The 17,050-nt window shown below is 43.7% G+C and overlaps 1 protein-coding gene across 2 annotated transcripts in view; it reads left to right on the top strand.

Moving 5' to 3' along the window:
* The window catches only part of Tmed8 (transmembrane p24 trafficking protein family member 8), a 30,348-nt gene that overhangs the window by 9,136 nt on the left and 4,162 nt on the right, over window positions 1-17,050 (top strand). The window contains exons 2-5 of one of the 2 annotated variants that reach the window (XM_032908211.1): window positions 8,811-8,892; window positions 14,301-14,430; window positions 16,353-16,479; window positions 16,680-16,985. In XM_032908211.1, coding sequence (XP_032764102.1) covers window positions 8,811-8,892; window positions 14,301-14,430; window positions 16,353-16,479; window positions 16,680-16,985 — 645 coding nt within the window. The remainder of the gene's footprint in view (window positions 1-8,810; window positions 8,893-14,300; window positions 14,431-16,352; window positions 16,480-16,679; window positions 16,986-17,050) is intronic. The other variant, XM_032908212.1, reaches the window with a different exon arrangement.

Below are 17,050 nucleotides of genomic sequence, written 5' to 3'. Positions count from 1 at the left end.
ATGACTCAGAAAGCAGCAAGTTACCAAGTCTTCACCGGAACAGTAAGGATGCTCAAGACGAGGCCAGGATGCCATGGTTACTCCAGTTTAAATTCTGAACGGAGGCAAATCCTATCTAGGAGCTTTTGGTGGATTTGTTGTTTCAAGCAACAGAAACTAATTCTGATTGCCTTAAGCAGAGAGAGGATTCATTAGAAGGATAAGGAAGACTCACTAAATCGCTGTAAGGGGGTGAGTGGGGGAGGCCAGACAAGACCCATGCAGCCAGTCCTCTAGATGCTGCTAGAATTCTGCTCGTATGCTGAACCTGTTTCAGGTCCCAGGCAGGGGAATCTTAGGTTACATGCCTGCCTGCTGACTTTCTGGTGGTGGGAATTGAAGCTCTTTCATTACATGTTTATAGTGTATGAATCAGCCAGTCTCCTTCAGAGAGGTTGTTGGGTATTTAAAAGCCAAAAAGCTGACAAATGACTCCTGCATTTGCTGTTCCAAGGGACCTGCAGATACAATTTATATCAGCACTGAGGCCTGTTGAGGTCAGCCGAAGATGTACCTACCGGTTATTCTACAGGGGAAGCTGGGGACTTCAGTCTGCACCATTAAACTAGATATAGGTCCTCAGCAAGGCTCCAGGGTGTGTCACACAGGTAGTTTTCCAGCCCTTAGGAAAGAAAATAAATGGTGTTTAGAAGCCAACATCGGTGTACCAAAACCAAATTTGGCCACCTAGTTATTGCCCAATTGTGCCTCCAAACCTGTCCCAACTATCTTTATCAGTCAGGTTCTCTGTCTTCTGTGGGCTTCTGTCTGATCTGGTATCCACCCCTACTGAAGGCTTCCACAAATTTTACCACTCTAAGAGTTCAGCAAGAGGTCGGAGAGATGGCTTAGTGGTTAAGAACACTGACTGCTCTTCTAAAGGTTCAGTTCCCAGCACCTACATGGCATCTGTCTGCTGCCATCTTCTGATGTGTAAATGTCCATGCAGGAAAAGTTCCCACATACATAAAACACATACATAAATAAATCTAAAAGTAAGTAAATAAAATATACTTTATTAAAAAAAAAACTCCATGGGTTCGGGTTCCCAGCTCGAAAAAAAAAAGAACCAAAAAAAAAAAAAAAAAAAAAAACTCCAAAAGAACTGAGTGAAATTAATGAAATGTGTTTTCTCAAGGTCCTTCAAGGGATGGGTGGCTGGGTGTTGAACCCATGGCCTGACCCATGCTAGGTAGATGATCTGCCACTGAGTGTCTCAGTTACCTGTTTGTACCTTTGCTATGGCTTCTAGCTACACCGCTGAACTGCAGTGATCGTGCGTGCGTGCGTGCACACTTTGGCTTATTATTCTGTTTCCTTTGCCTGCAGTGTCCTTTCCATTTGACTTGGCTGTGCCCTACTTATTCATTAAGACAGTTAATTATCTGTTTCAGGAAGCCTTAGATACTTGTCCCCTTTGTTAAGTGTTTCCGTGATAGTCTAGTTAATTAATCTAGATAATATCATGTATTTACTGCTTGCTAGTTCTCTTTATTCGAGTCTTTGAAGGTTCACATTTAACTCTGTTCACAGCATGGAACATGGTATCTGGCACGTAGCAAGGGGCCTAGTCAAGGTGTGTTGAATGGAAGTAGTCATTAACTCAAGTTCTTTCTTTTTTAATTCAATTTTTATGTGACTCCTGTGTATTACACAAAATGTTTGCTGGAGTGATGTCTGCAGGACAGATTCTGTGCTTTATTCTAAATGGACGAGCGAGCAGGGCTGGGGAGATCACTTAGTAAAGTGCTTGCTGTGTAATCAGGAAGACCTGAGTCCAGATTCCTAATACCATGGTATTAATACCAGGTATGACATCATAGAACTGTAACCCCAGTGCTGAAGAAGCAGAAATAGGAGGCTTGCCGGCCAGCCAGTTCAGCCAAATTGTTGAACTCCGGTAAGAGCCTATCAAAAAGTAAGGTAGAGACTAGAAAGATGGCTCATGGGTAAAAGCACTTGCCCCATAAGCTGGATGACAGAATCCCCAGAACCCAGGTAAAAAGCTGGATGTGGCACGCACATCTGATATTCCAATACTTCTGTGCTGAGGTCGGTGGCCGAGATGGGAGACTTGCCCAGAAGCTCAAGTGCCAGCCAATCTAGGATACACAGAATAGAAGAAACAGCAGGAGACAGCTCACCTCAAAACAAGGTGGAGGGTCAGAACTGACTCCTGAGAGATTTCCCCTGACCTGCACACTTACTCTGTAGCATACATACATGCGCTCACATGTCACACACATACATATATACAAACACATAAATTAAAAAATATAGGCAGAGGACTGAGTGTGTGATGGATATCTTTAATCCCAGCACTTGGGAGGTAGAGGCAAGCAGACCTCTGTGAGTTCAAGGCTAGCCTGGTCTACATAGCAAGTTCTAGGCCATCCAGTGGTACTTAGGGAGATCCTATCTCAAAAAATAAAAGGTGAGTGATTGAAGACACTTGAGGTTGACTTCTGTTCACCACACACACATATACATGCATGTATTTGCACACATGCAAATACCTATACACATAATGCACACATACAGAGAAGGGTCACTATCATTACTGAGTAAAAAGGTAGGCTAATGGAATAGATGGTATAGCTTATTTTTTTTTTAAGAAAAAGAGACAACTTATATGTATTTAATGTAATTTATCAAAAGTTAAAATAGTGTGTCATCATGATTTGTCTAGCAGATTGGTAACGATTGTATACACATTGTGATATGGAAAATGGTTGCATTTATTTCCTGATTGCAGAAGTGAAACTTGAAGAGAAATTGAATAGTGGGTATGAAAATTTTATTTTTGAGGATTGCTTATAAAGAAGTAAAAGATATGCATCCATGTGCTCTAACTTAATAAAATAAGCACAAATGAAAAGTAATATATGAGTTATTTATCTAGTTGCTGTGATAAAAGACCCTTATGTGAGAAAAGATTTATCTTTGCTTACAATTCAAGGGTACAAGTTCATTGTGTTGAGTTTCTTAGTTACTTTCCTATTGCTGTGAAGAGACATCATGACCAAGGCAACTTACAAAAGAAAACATTTAATTGGGGGGGGGGGCTTCCTTACACTTTCAGAGGGTAAATCAGTGGATGTTACGTTGTAGATCATGGCAGCAGGCAGGCACTGGAATAGTAGCTGATAGCTTATATCTGACCCACAAGCCAAAGACAGAGAAAGAGTGGTATGTGTGGATAGCTGGGAGTAACATAAATCTTTTGAAACATCAAAGCCCACCCCCAGTGACACATATCCTCCAACAAGGTCACACCCCCTAATCCTTCCCAATTCCATCAACTGTGGACCAAGCATTCAAGTCTATGAGTCTATGGGATCATTCTTATTCAAATCACCATAGGGAGGAAGATGTGGTGGCAGGAGTATGAGGTGCTGGTCAAGTGGTCAAGTTGCATCCAGAGTCAGGAAACAGGGTGATGAACCAGCTCTTCTTTTTTATGCAGTCCATGACTCAAACCCAGGGGATGGTGCCATCTATTTTTAGAGTGGGTCTTCTCACTCCAGTTAACACAATCAAGATAATCCTTTCCAGACAAGCCCAGAGATTAACCTAATGTAGATAATTCTTCATTGGCATTCACAAATGCTTGTCTCACAGGTGATTCTAGGTAAGTTTTATCGGATACAAATATATCAATTTTCCAAGTTGACAATCAGTAATAACTGTCACAGAGACCAAGTTGGGTTGATGGTAAACAAATGCAGTCCCAGCAATTCAGGAAGCCTGGGTCAGATGAGCACTTGAGCCCAGAAGTTCAAGACCAGCCTGGGCAACATAACGAGACCCTGTGTCATAGAAAGGAAAATAAGGAAGTAGTCATCACATGTTGAATTCTGTCAGTTTCCTAAACATTTTGCAAATTGGACTCTGATGTTGAATTGAGGTATTCTCTTACTGTTGCCACGAAAGCAAAATGATGGGTGATCCCTGCCAAAGATGGCAGCCTGGCAAAATGTGAAATATACATAAGGCACGATAGAGCACTATAGAACAGCTTGTACTATTAATGGCGGAAAACTGGGAAAAGCACTGATTATCTCAATTGGGATGAGAGTATGGTATATATGTCCATTGCTGTGAACAGACACCATGAGGAAGGCAACTCTTATAAAGGACAATAATTAATTGGGGCCGGCTTACAGGTTAAGAAGTCCATTATCATCATGGCTGGAAGCATGGCAGCAGGTGGGCAGACATGGTGCTGAAGAAGGCAGACTATAATTCCATATTGGGTGGAGCCTGAGTATGGAGCCTCAAGGCCCGCCCCCTAGTGACATACTTCCTCCATACAAAGCCACACCCACTCCAACAAGGCCACACCTAATAGTGCCACTCCCTGCGCCAAGCATATTCAAACTACCACATTAATCAACTATTTCATTAAAACACACGTGAAAGAATATTAGGCTCTTGAAATACTGTTGCTTGTTTTGTTTTTGTGGCTTTTTGAGACAGGGTCACCCTATGACCTCACTCCAGCTTCAAATTCTTGATTCTCCTGCCTCAGCCTTCTAAGTTAGAATGTTCTCATGAATGATTGATGACTTTATCATTAAGTAGTAGCCTTGGTTGTCCCTTGTGACACCTCTTGGATGTGTATTCATATGTGTGTCTTGAGGGTTTTTGAGATAAAGTCTTGTTGTGACCCAGGTTGGTGTTGAATTTACAACAGTCCTCACCTTCTCAAATGTGGGGATATACGAGTTCACCACTGTGTCCAGCTTGCATCCATGTCGTCTCATACAGGTCTAGCACCTGCACTGTCTCGGTTACCATTCGCATGGAATATCCTTTCTTACCCCTTATCTTCATGCAGCCCATGCATCTGAGGTGCAGCATTCGTAAACATCATGATGTGAACACCTCCATGTATGTCTCAGTCCATTTTGTGCTGCCATAACAAGGCTGGATAATTTATGCTCTCAGTTTTTCAGCATTCAAAATTTAACCCAGTTCAGGCATGAGTCAGGTCTCTATCTTTGAGCTGTGTGGTTGAGCTTCATTGTACCATTGTATCACTCAGCTTCTCCTGTCTCCCGTGCCAGGCCAGCCAGATTGACTCCAGGGCCTTGTTCACTCTAGGCAAGCATTCTGCCTTCCTCAGCCTGAGACTGGATGATTTATAGTGAACAAAGCATTATTCTTGCAGTTCTACAGGAAATCCAAGGTCACATCCAGCAAGGGCCTCCTTGTCATGGCCACAGGCCAAAGGACAAAAGAAGCGGTGATAAAGGACAAAAGAAGAGGTGATAGAGGAGTGGGGGAAGGGAAGCTGAGTTCATTCTTTCACCAGCCGCTCCTGTACTCCTGCACTCCCACGCTCCCGTGCTAATGGAGTCATCTCAGTCCTGAGCATCTCACGGAAAAGGACTGGTGCTCATTACAGCGGGTCTGAGCGGGGCATCGTAAAGTGAGCCTGAAACACGGCTGACGGGCCCTGTTGAAGGAAAACACAGGAGCCCCTTTAAGGAGCTATCACTGGACAAGGCTACGGAAATGTAGTCATTGTTTACCTAGGTTTCTAATTATTTTGCCCATCGATATAGACTTAACCTATTGTCTTCCCCTCTTTTTCTCTCCCTCTGATTATTTTTATTGTTGACTCACTGGGTAGCCCAGGCCAGCCTTGAGTTCAAGATCCTCAGTCTCCTGTAAGCATCAAGCATTCCTGGTTCTGCCTTTCTTTCTCCCATGGAGTTTATGAGTAGCCATGCAGTGCATGGGGGGAATCTTCTTCTGGTAAAAATTCACACTGATACACATTCAAAGTGCTAGTGTAAGGACCAAGCACTTTCTAGTTTCTAGTGAGATTAGACAGTTTTAGACACTGGTCATGGCTATTTGCCAAAGCCATCAGATGAAAGGTACAGCCGTTTAGAGCAGTGGTATGTCCCTTTTTTAATCAACCACAAACAAAGTCCATGACAAGTGCTCAGTAGTGTTTGATGCGTGTCTTTAGGAATAGACACTTGAAGGGCCTCTCGCGTGGCAGACGTGCACGCATAGACACACGTACTCACTACATGCAAACCTGTTTATATGTATGGATATGTTTCTGAAATGCTGTGCATTAAATAGTCAGCAGTGGTTGTCTTTGTTTAGTAGATTGATGCTTGATTTCTCTTGTTTTGTGGCTATTTTGCTTATCTGTATGCTTTGATTTTCTAAAGTGAATAATAGACTGTTATTAAAATGTTTTAAAGAAAATGAATTGTATAAAGATGAATTTTTATCTGTATTTTATTTATTCTGCAATAAACAGTTATGAGTGCAACTTAGAAATAGTTTGGAATAATAATATGGGTGCATAAAGACTAAATTTAAGTTTAAAATTTCATTATTTTCTAAAAGTTTATCTCAAAGAGGGAGTAGACTTAGAAAACAATATGTTTAGAAGTCAAGGGAAAACTGGTGATGTATTTAGAACAAATTTGCAGCTTAAAAACAAAGCTAGCGACTGGATAGTTTTATTCTCAGAATTGTGTCGTTAGTGAACTCCACAAGGATTAGGAGACACAGGGGTCGGGTAGGGGAAGCTGTGTGTTTTAGTTCCTTCCTTTGATGGAACAGTGGACAAGCAGGCTCACCTGAGGTGGAGAAGGCAGCCCGGGGAGAGGGGCTGAGTGGGCAGTGCGAATATTTAATCAGATTCTGGGGGAGGAGGGACAAAGTAGGACTCCTTCTGAAGCAGTTTTCCAAGTCTGCACAGGGGAGACACTCGTGAGCCTGTCAGCTTCTTTATTGGGAGGAATGCGGGGTGACATGAGCTCATCTGGGGATGAGATTGTCAGTCAACGTAAAGAACAATGAGATCCTGTCATGGAGAAGTGAGACTGGGTCAAGGTTAGGTCATAAACACTTCCCTTGCCTTCACTTTTATGTTTCTGCAGACTCTGTGTTTGAGACATACTTCGTTACACTGTGTTTTGTATTAGGAAGTAGACTTGGGGCTTCAGTTTCTTTGACCTTAAGCAGAGGGGCTTAGAATAGGGAAATGTGTAAATGCACTGACCTGTGTATACAAGGAAAATCTCAAGGAGTGAGCCAGAAAGATGATTAAGAATCCTTAATTAATAGTGCAGAGCAATCTAGGAAGATGCCTGATATTAACCTAAGATGTCCACATTCATGCATACAGACACATTCATACATGAACACTATACATATATACACATAAAAAAAGAAGAAAAATCAACTATATGTGTCTTTGTGTATCATGTTTTCCTTATTTATCTGATGGGCATTCAGTTCTAGAACTTGGCTAATTTTGCAATAAATGTTTATGTTGGTGTCCCCAGAGTGTACTGACTTAGATTCCTGTGGGTCAGTTACCCCGTAGTGCTTTAACTAGTGCTTCTAACTAGTGCTTAGTTAATTTCTGTGTCTGTGTGTGTATGTGTTCATATGTGTGTGAACAGAGGCCGGAAGAGGGTAATGGGTGATCTTTGTTACACTCTGTCCATTCTTTTGCATTAGCATCTCCCTGAACCTGGAGCTCTCGTTTTCTTGGCTAGGATGAAGCCAGCAAATCCCAGCCATGCTCCTGTTTCCATCTTCCTTGGAGCCAGAGTTACAGGGGTATGCCTGGCTTGTTATATGGGAGCAAAGATCCAGACTCCAGTCCTCCTCTCCCTCCTCCTCCTCCTCCTCCTCTTCCTCCTCCTCCTTCCCCTCTTCTTCCTCTTCCCTCTCCTCTTCTTCCCCCCTCCCCTCCTCCCCCTCCTCCTCCTGAGTTTGCAGCAAGAGCTCTTAACCACTCCAGCTCTTCTAGTTTGCATTGTTTGAAGACTCATACTGATCTCTGTAGTGGTTTTACTACTTTCTATTCTCACCAGCAATATATAAACAAGCCACCTGCCTCCTCACAAGCTTCTGTTATTTTGTGGTTTTTTGATGATCTCAATTCCAACCTGTAAGAAATCAAATCTCCTTGTAGATTTGATTTGCATTTTCCTGATGGCTAAGGTGTTGTACATTTTTTTTCTGCCTGCTTGTTTTGAGAACTGTCTGTTCATTTGCCCGTGTACTATTTAGATGTTTGTCTGTGAGTATATGTTTGTGTTTATATTCTAGACATTAATCCCTTCTTGGTAGGTTGTCTATTTATTGTGAAAATCGTTTATTTGCTGTGTCGAAGCTTTTTAATTCCTTGCAACTCCATATGTTAATTCTTGCTAGCATTCCTCAGGCTGTTGGCCTTTTCAGAAAACCGTTACCAGCCTGTATCTTGAACTGTTTTCCCTTTGCTTCCTGTAGCAATTTCAAATTTTTCATTCTTATACGAAGATCTTTGAACTATTTCTAATTGATTTTTTAAAAAAGATTTTGTTCTTATTTTACGCGGATGAGTATTGATGCCAGCGTGTACGGAAGTGCACCATGCTTGTGCAGTGCCCTTGGAGGCAAGGCAGTGGCTGCCCTGGAGCTGGGGTTACAGACATTTGTGACCTGCCATGTGGGTTTTGGGAACCAAACCCAGGTGCTCTGAAGATCAGCCGGTGCTTTTAACCTCTGAGCCATCTCTCCAGCCCCTGAACTGATTTTTATATAGGGTGAGGTAGAGATGTGCTTTCCACAATGACTTTTTTAGACAGTGTCTTAGGTATCCCAGGATGGCCTCGAACTCTCTATGTAGCTATGGCTGGTGTTGAATTCCTGATCTTCCTGCCTCAGCCTCTCAAGAACTGAATTATAGGTGTGTGCTAGCGTTTCCTCTGACATATCAAATTCTTTCCATGATTTTCTAGAGAAGGAAGATCTGGAAAGCACCAAAGTGAACTCTCCACTGGCTTCTGCCTCTGATCCAGCAGCCCAGTCCTCACCCTACAGGTAGGGGCAAGCAACTGCTCCTGAGGTTTGTCCTGAGACTGAAGGAAAGTGTCCGTGACCGTAAGGGGTGAGGCACTTGCAGCTTTTTAAATGTCACTTTTCAGGTTAAACATGATCACCTTTAGGTTGCCATTCTCTTTGATACTATGTATTTTTATTTGATGTTTATGTGTGAGTGCCTTCATGTATGTCTGTGTACATGTGCATATCTGGTGCCTACAGGAGCCAGAAGAGGGATCATTCCCTGGAGTTAGAACTCTAGTGTTCTAGGCTGTTGTGAGCTGCCTGAGCCGGGTGCTGGGAACCAGACAAGTCCTGTGGAAGAGCAGCCAGTGCTCTTACCTGCCATCTCTGCAGCCACCAGGCTGACGGTCTCAGCTTTCTTCTCTGTCCGTCTTATCCACCCGCTGTCGCTGATGTGCATGTAGTAGAAAGGAAGGGTTATACTGAGTCATAGCATGTGAGGAAGCCATGAAGCACAGAAGTCTGCCATCACTAAGTATCCTAATCCAGCTGCTCAGTGCCTGTGCAGTGCTGCCCGGTAGAGCCTGTGGTCCCATGCCCCGTGCAGACATGGCTGGAGATAAAAAGAGAGTTTTAAGCATCTCATGCTTCTAGAGCTGTATTCAGTTCTATCTCGTCTGCGTATGAAATAATTAATAATGTAGCTGGGGATAATGTAATAAGTAACCATGCACTGTTTGAATGTTTCTCAGTAATAATAGAAACGATGTTTTATGAAATAGTGGTTTACTAATAAATACTGTGGTTTAAAATGTATTATCTCTTCAATCCTTATAACCCCAAGTGTGGCTGGGCTGAAATTGGTATCCTTCCCTGTTGTTAAAGAGTCTCAGGAGTGTGGCGTGGAGAGTTCTGTACACCTTGGCCGGTTTTCGTTTATACATTTTCCCACAACAGCCCACCTCATGACTAATAGTAGAGAGTTAAGTTTTGCACTTAGAAAGGCTACGCTGGGGCTGGAGAGATGGCTCAGAAGTTAAGAGCACTGACTGCTCTTCCAGAGGTCCTGAGTTCAATTCCCAGCAACCACATGGTGGCTCACAACCATCTGTAAAGAGATCCGATGCCCTCTTCGGGTGTGCCTGAAGACAGCTGCAGTGTACTCATATATAATAAATGAATAAATCTTTAAAAAAAAAAAAAAAGGCTACGCTGTTACATGCAGAAATCTTCCTCAAGGCTTTCTTTTTCTGTGTGGGGATGTGTTGTCTGTATGTATATCTGTGCACCATATGCATGCTTGGAGTCCACAGAGGCTAGAAGAAGGTATTGGAGTGACAGACAGTTGTCCTCTGGAAGAGCAGCCAGTGCTCTTTAACTACTGAGCCATCTCTCCAGTCCCCCTCCCCCATCCCTCCAAGGTTTTAATGACATCAAGTCTTTTATGCTCTTGACCTTCCCTAAGGTGAGGGACTTTTATCTTCCTGTCACCTTCTCTTAGGTGTGAGGGGGGGGGGTCTAGAGAAGTAAACTAGTTTATCAAAAGTAAGTTTCTTGAGAATCGTGTAACATTCTTAGACAAAATGATTTAATTTTAAAGTTTTGTTTATAAATTTGGGAGTAAGGAAGCTCTAGCCCACTTACGGGTAGAAGCTGGGCACCTGTGTTTAGTGTCGGTGGGAAATGGAAACAATGTAGCTTTCTGGCGTGTCTAGTGAGGCTGTCTGCTTGGCCAGTTCCTCCCCTTCCTTCAGGCTAGTCTTCCTATTCTGGGACAGCATAAGCTAGAAGACTTAAGTGACTTAGAAAGTTTTGTTTTTAAACATAGTCTATCACTGGCATCAACTGATTGGAAACTTCTCTTTCTCAAAATAACCTTTTGCTAATTCTTTAGACCATAAAATTCTAATGTGAATATTAAACTCACATGGATATTACAAGCCTTCTTTAAAGTGTTTTTAAATTGGTATTAGATGGCTTAGTGGTTAAGAGCATTTGCTTGCTCTGTAGTCATGAGGACTGGGATTGAGATCCAGCACCCACATAACACTTTGGGCAGGTCCCGAATAAGGGGAACAGAGAGAAGAGGATCTGCTGGGCTTGCTGGCTTTCAGGCAACCTGAAGTGTGAGCCATGGCTCCAGGTGGGGACTTTGCCTCACAGGAACAGGCAGACAGTGATTGAGTTGGTCACATGTCCCATCTGACACTCTCCTCTGGCCTTTGTATACACATTAGTATGTGCACCTGCACAAATAAATATTCACATGTACATAAAACAAAAGATTAAAATATTTTATAAGTAAAACTGTTTGTCCAAAGTAGCATTCACACAGGCAAGGAAGAGGCTTGTCGGTTTTAGATGCAACATACAGTAACCTTAGGTTAGTAATTCTGCTGAACTCTGAGAGGGTCAGTTTTCCCAATGTTACAAATGGTAGTGTGATCCAGGGTGATTCTTGTTCCCAGACAGGAGCTAACACATCCTTTAACTCTTCAACAATCAGGAGATGGCTGCCATGTACGCCTGAGATTCTTGTAGGCTCTAAAACCTGAAGATGACTGCACAGTCCAGGGCACGGTTGTGGGTCTTAACCCTGCTGAGGGAGGCTTGTTTCATCGCCTGTGAAGTGCCCTGCTACATAAATAACTGAGAAAGGAAAAAGTCCTCCAGCTGGAGTCTAATAGAGTCCCCAACACTAGGATATCAAAAGCCTGCACCATCAATGAGAAGATAAACAAAACCAGAATTGTTCCCTCAACTGCAAGAAAACATGAGTGTCTCTAATTTGGCACTGTGTAAGGGGTGAAAACCCCTGAGGATAGGAACCTTACCCCGTAGGTATCTGTTTTCTGTCCAGTGTGGTCGAGACAAAACACTGTTTTTCCCAGTCGATAGTATTCCCGCTGAAGGCCCCACAGACCAGTGAGAGAGCTTGGTACAAGCTTTGACATTATACCTTTAATATTCCCTATGTTTCAGCTATGGTAAAATTTAAGACAAATGTGCATCTTGCAGTCAACACAAGGTGGTGCATATTATGTCAGCTCATGGTAAGTGCAGTGAAGGAAGCTGGGAAGTCATTCATACAGTGGCATGGAGGAACCCTTTCAGAAAGTGATCCTCAAGTGAGGAGCTGAGGGGAGCATGCAGCAAGCTATCCAGAGGAAGATTCTTGTTGTGTGAGGCTACAGTGGGTACACAGGCTCCCACAGGAGTGGCCTGGAGAGCTGAGGTTTGTTAAAGATCCCAGCAGTCACTTCTGAGTGACCTGGGCACAGTAGCAGTCCAGGAGAGAAGGTCAGAGTTCCGACAGCCTGAGGTTCCATGTTAAGGGCTGGTTTGAGAAACCAGGCGCACAGAGCAGGTATGGCCCAGTTCCCAGTATACATCTTGCTTTCTAGTGAGGGATGACAAAAAACAAACAAACAAACAAAATGGATTGAGGATTCTGGGTTTCTAAGAGTTACAATCGGTTCGCCCATTTCCCATGTACAGTAGATGACTTAGGCAAACTTGAATCTGAGTCATCATGTTTCTCAGTTGCTCTAAGGTGGGCTGGCATGATTTGTGTATTCTAAAAGATGGCTATCTTTGTTTGAAGAAGATATAATCTATAAATTAAAACTGATTTTCTTACACTACCAAGGGAAACAATGGTACTGATAGTCTAAAAGTCAGGGGCGCTTTGATGTTTACAGTTTGAATAATTAATGGAGACTTCAGGAATTTATTTTTCTCTGTATTAGAGCTGAGTGTGGTGGCTCACACCTGCCATCCTGAGGCAGGAGGATCACTCTAAGTTTGGGGTAAGTATAGGCTATAGTGTAAAACATTGTCTTAAAAGACCTCCAGTTTTTTAAAAAATCATATTAGAATTAAGACCTAAAATTACAACATTGTATAATAGTGTAATTTCACTCATTTGAAAACAATAATTAACTCATTACATAGAACTATAAATAGTCTTCAATGAAAATGATGAACTTCAAAAGCAAATATAGAACAGTAAGACAGTACAAGTCCCTTTAATGTCTGGTTTAATAAGGGACAATTGAATTTTCATCTCCGCATCTTGATTCGCTCTGCATTCCTGTCGCATGTCATGTAGTCTCTGGAAAATTCCACTGCCTACTTCAGAAAATGCAGAAAAGAAAGTGGTATTTTGTTAGTATTCTGGAAAGTTTTAATGTGTCAGACTCCCCCAAAGGGTGCTAAGTACTATGAGGCCATGCTTTTATGACTCCTGCTTTAAAAATAAGATTCATGTTGCCTCTTATTGGCAATAGGTTTTTAAAAGGTCTGGGGATTGTGCTACTCCCCGGGCTCTTTACTCATGTTCTGGTCTCCCTGAAGCCAGCGAAAATGGAAGGCAGCGTAACTCATACCGTTTCATGACCCTTTCCTAGGGAGACATGAACACCCCCATCTACTCACCCCAGGTCCAGCACAGAGGACACAAAAGTTCTGCCCAAGTATAGCCACCGAGTTTAACGGGAACATAGAGATGGGCAACCTACGATGGCTGCATCAGTGCAGAAAAGGCCTCAGTCCTCCCAGTTGTTGTAATTCCCCGTCTATCCTTGTGATTAATCAGAAGACACTTTCTGTTCAGTGGCCAGTTTTTCTCTGGCTCAGGTAGCCTCATCTCTGTGACTTCTGTGTGGAAACAACTGGGAGTCCCAACTGTGTCTAAAAATCCTGGTTGGAGCCAGTAGTGAGTGAGGAATAAAGCCATCCCCAAAGGAGAGGAGAGCAGCTGGGCTGTGAGATGGCTGGGTGGTGAAGAGTGCTGCTGTGTAACAAGCCAGGCATCCTGCAAATGCTTCAACATACGTTCTCAGGGGTCTGATGCCCTCTCCTGGCCTCTGTATGAACACAGGTGCCCCCTTGTACACAACACACACACACACACACACACACACACAGAGTAGAGAGCAGAATGATGATTACCAGGAGTTGGCACACAGTAGGTGGAATGTTGGCAGAATAAATAAGACCAAGAGGTCTCTGCTAGCATGGTCACTTACTAATAGTGCTCACTAATAATACACTTATACCCAAATTAAAGAGTTAATTAAGGATGTACTTATAATACAAAATACAAAAAGTAAGTATGTGGAGTGATGACTATGTTGACTCATTTAATCATTTCACAGAACCCACATATATTACAGCATCATACTATGTGCCACAAACATGTTCAGCTGCCCTGAGTCCATCTGCACTGAGCTGTGTTTGCTGTGGCTCTGGAGCCTAGGGACAAGCTTTCAGTTCGTGCCCTTACTGAGAGCCAGTCAGCGGTCAGCTAAAGTGACACGGACCTAAGTGCAGAACTCAGGAGGAGTGGGTGTCTTTTGAGTGCTGTTGTATTTCAGGGTTCCTCTGGAAGGATTGCGCCTCTTTAAAGACCCTTGAGCTGACATGTTTTCTCCCTCTGAGAGGCCACAGATGGTGTCTCCAGTGAGTAAGGATACCACGGAAGATCTACAGAAAGCGGCTGGCGCCTCAGAGGCTCAGGCTCCGGGGGACCAGGCGTCACTGCCAGCGGGCCAGACGCAGGTCCTCAGTGAGGTAGGGCATACCCAGGCTCGCTCTCAGGGAAAAGGCGAGCTTCCAGCACCCACACTTAGGAACATACTGGCTGGGTTGGCACTACCAAGACAGTGGCTTTGAGAATTCACTGTCACTCCCAGCAGGCATGTCCAGCCTTTGGGCCTTGGGACATGTCATCATCTATAAAGTTCACACTTGAGAACCGTATTGTTGGGTTATAGAAAAAATGCTTTTTGAAAAAAACCTCAGTGTTTTAAGTAACTTTGGGTTTCATACAGCCCAGGGGACCTGGGTTAGACCCCCTGTGAAGCATCTCATGTTTAATTGTTTGGAGATTAATGACTGTCTCTCCCATACAGCCTGTCACACAAAAAGTGAAGTGTCGGACCAGACATCTCATGTTCTCTAAGACCTTGGTGTGAACAGCCTGAAGGCACTGTTAGCTGGACTCTGGAGTGAGGAGGGCTCTGTCTATAGGGTCTGTAGGACGGTGTTAGAACTAGCGAGTCCTCCACCCTGGGCAGGGCAGGTGGGGATGGTTTGTGTTATTTGCATTGTTAGTGATGACGTCATTAGAATTTGCATCAATAAAGACGTGAAGCATTACACCTTTTGCATAGTGCTTGGTAGTTTAAACCTCATTTATGCTGATCACACTCCTGTGAGATAACTGCCACAGTGTCCCCACTTAGCAACTGTGGACGCTAAGGCTAAAAGCTTTACTCAGACTCTGCTGCTAAGTCAGCTGCAAATTAAATCCACAGTGTAAAAGGAAGGGTTCCTTTAAACACGGTGGCCAAGGTCCGGTTCGCTTTACTTAGCTGTGTGGATGAGAAGGGGAGGGCTTGGCCTCTGAAACAGATCTTGGGAGATCACTGCCCTGGAGGATTTGATTTACTTGCACAAGTACAGTTCCAGCCTCTAACTGGATTGCTGACTCACGGGTATGCTCTCCCCCATGGGCAGTAGGTATAGCTTGTTGAGTTGCCCACCAGCTGGGAAGGAACAGGAAATAAAGGCAAAATAACATGAAGCAAGGCACACAGTGTAGGTGATTGGGAGGGAAATCCTGTAGGCTGATTGCAGACGTCTGTGTGGGTCAGCAAGGGCTTTTGTATCAGATGCTGTTTGTATCCTTTTATGCCAAGTTGGGTATCTGGGTATCAAACGGAACAGTCCTGTGGCTGGCTTAAAGTGAAATTGTAGCTTATACGAGAACATTGCGAGCTAGAGAGATGGCTCTGGACTCAGTAATAACAAGCAGTTGTTGCTTTTTCAGAGGACCTGGGTTTGGTTCTCAGCACTCATATCAGGTGGCTCACGACTGCCTGTAGCTCTAGCTCCAGCGTATCTAACGGCCTCTTCTGTCCTCTGCACACACACACCTCGAAGAACATTGCTAGTGAAATACAGTGGGGAGGGTGCAGTATGGGGGTGGGGGAGAACTAACTTCTAGCCTGAGGGGTGAAATTAGGGAGAAATAGGAAAAGGATACAGAGGAATGGAAAGAACATGGAAGGAAGAAAGGAAACTTTGAAACCAGATAGTCTCTGTGGTGGTTTTGGTAAATATGGTTGCTGATAGTGATATAGACGTAATTGTTGAGTGGAGTAACCTTTGATATAGAAATGATGCTTGCAGTTGGGAATGTGTTCTGAGGATATTTGTGGGGAAGCTTTTGCAGAGCGTCTGGAAGAAAACAAAACAACACTCTTCTAGAGTTGCAAACACAGGGAAGAAAAGACTCTTTAGGGGGCATTTTGGTGCTGTTAAAAAGTAGAATTTGGGGTTAACTTGCACTTGGCAGAAAGAAGCAACGTGGATTTGCAGGCTGACTTTCCAGATGCAGTATCAGGGAAGAGGCGGGGCAGCCTGCATTTGGAAAGATGCTAATTGGAATCTGACATCATAAGCCCTCTAACGAGAATTCTGTTGTGTAGATGGCCAAGTACCAAGCGCCACAGCGACCCGAAGACACAGTTATGATCCAGTCTGAGCACACTGGGGCTATAGATGTCCTTTCAGCGGATTTGGAATCTGCAGATCTTCTGGGTGACCACAGGAAAGGTGAGACCTTTGGAAGCGTAGGACATAGTTTCTTCATTTCCAATAGATACTTGAGGATGGAAGGCAGAAGAAAGGAAAGAAACAAGTTATGAAGGGAAGTGGTGGGAGCCCTTAGAAAGAGTGTTGTACGTTAACATAGCACAGTGCTGGGTCAGGGACATTTCCCCAGCGGCGCAGTAGTAAGCTGTCTGTCCTTTCAGTCTCTCCACCTCTGATGGCTCCTCCATGCGTCTGGACCTTTGCCAAAGTGAAGGAGTTCAAAAGCAAGCTGGGGAAGGAGAAGAACAGCCGCCTGGTAGTGAAGCGGGGAGAAGTAGTCACCATCCGGGTCCCTACCCATCCCGAGGGAAAGCGCGTCTGCTGGGAATTCGCAACTGACGACTATGATATTGGTTTTGGAGTTTATTTTGACTGGACCCCGGTAACCAGCACTGATATAACTGTGCAGGTCAGTGACTCCAGCGAGGACGAGGATGAGGAAGAGGAGGAAGAGGAAGAGATTGAAGGTAAATTTAATTGTCATTCATTTTGCTCAACCTAGTTGCTAGTGGCTGCTTTATGGGTTTATCTT

The sequence above is a fragment of the Rattus rattus genome, chromosome 7 (genome assembly GCF_011064425.1).
Source record: "Rattus rattus isolate New Zealand chromosome 7, Rrattus_CSIRO_v1, whole genome shotgun sequence".
Lineage (NCBI taxonomy): Eukaryota > Metazoa > Chordata > Mammalia > Rodentia > Muridae > Rattus > Rattus rattus.
This window is presented reverse-complemented; position numbering and strand designations above follow the sequence as displayed.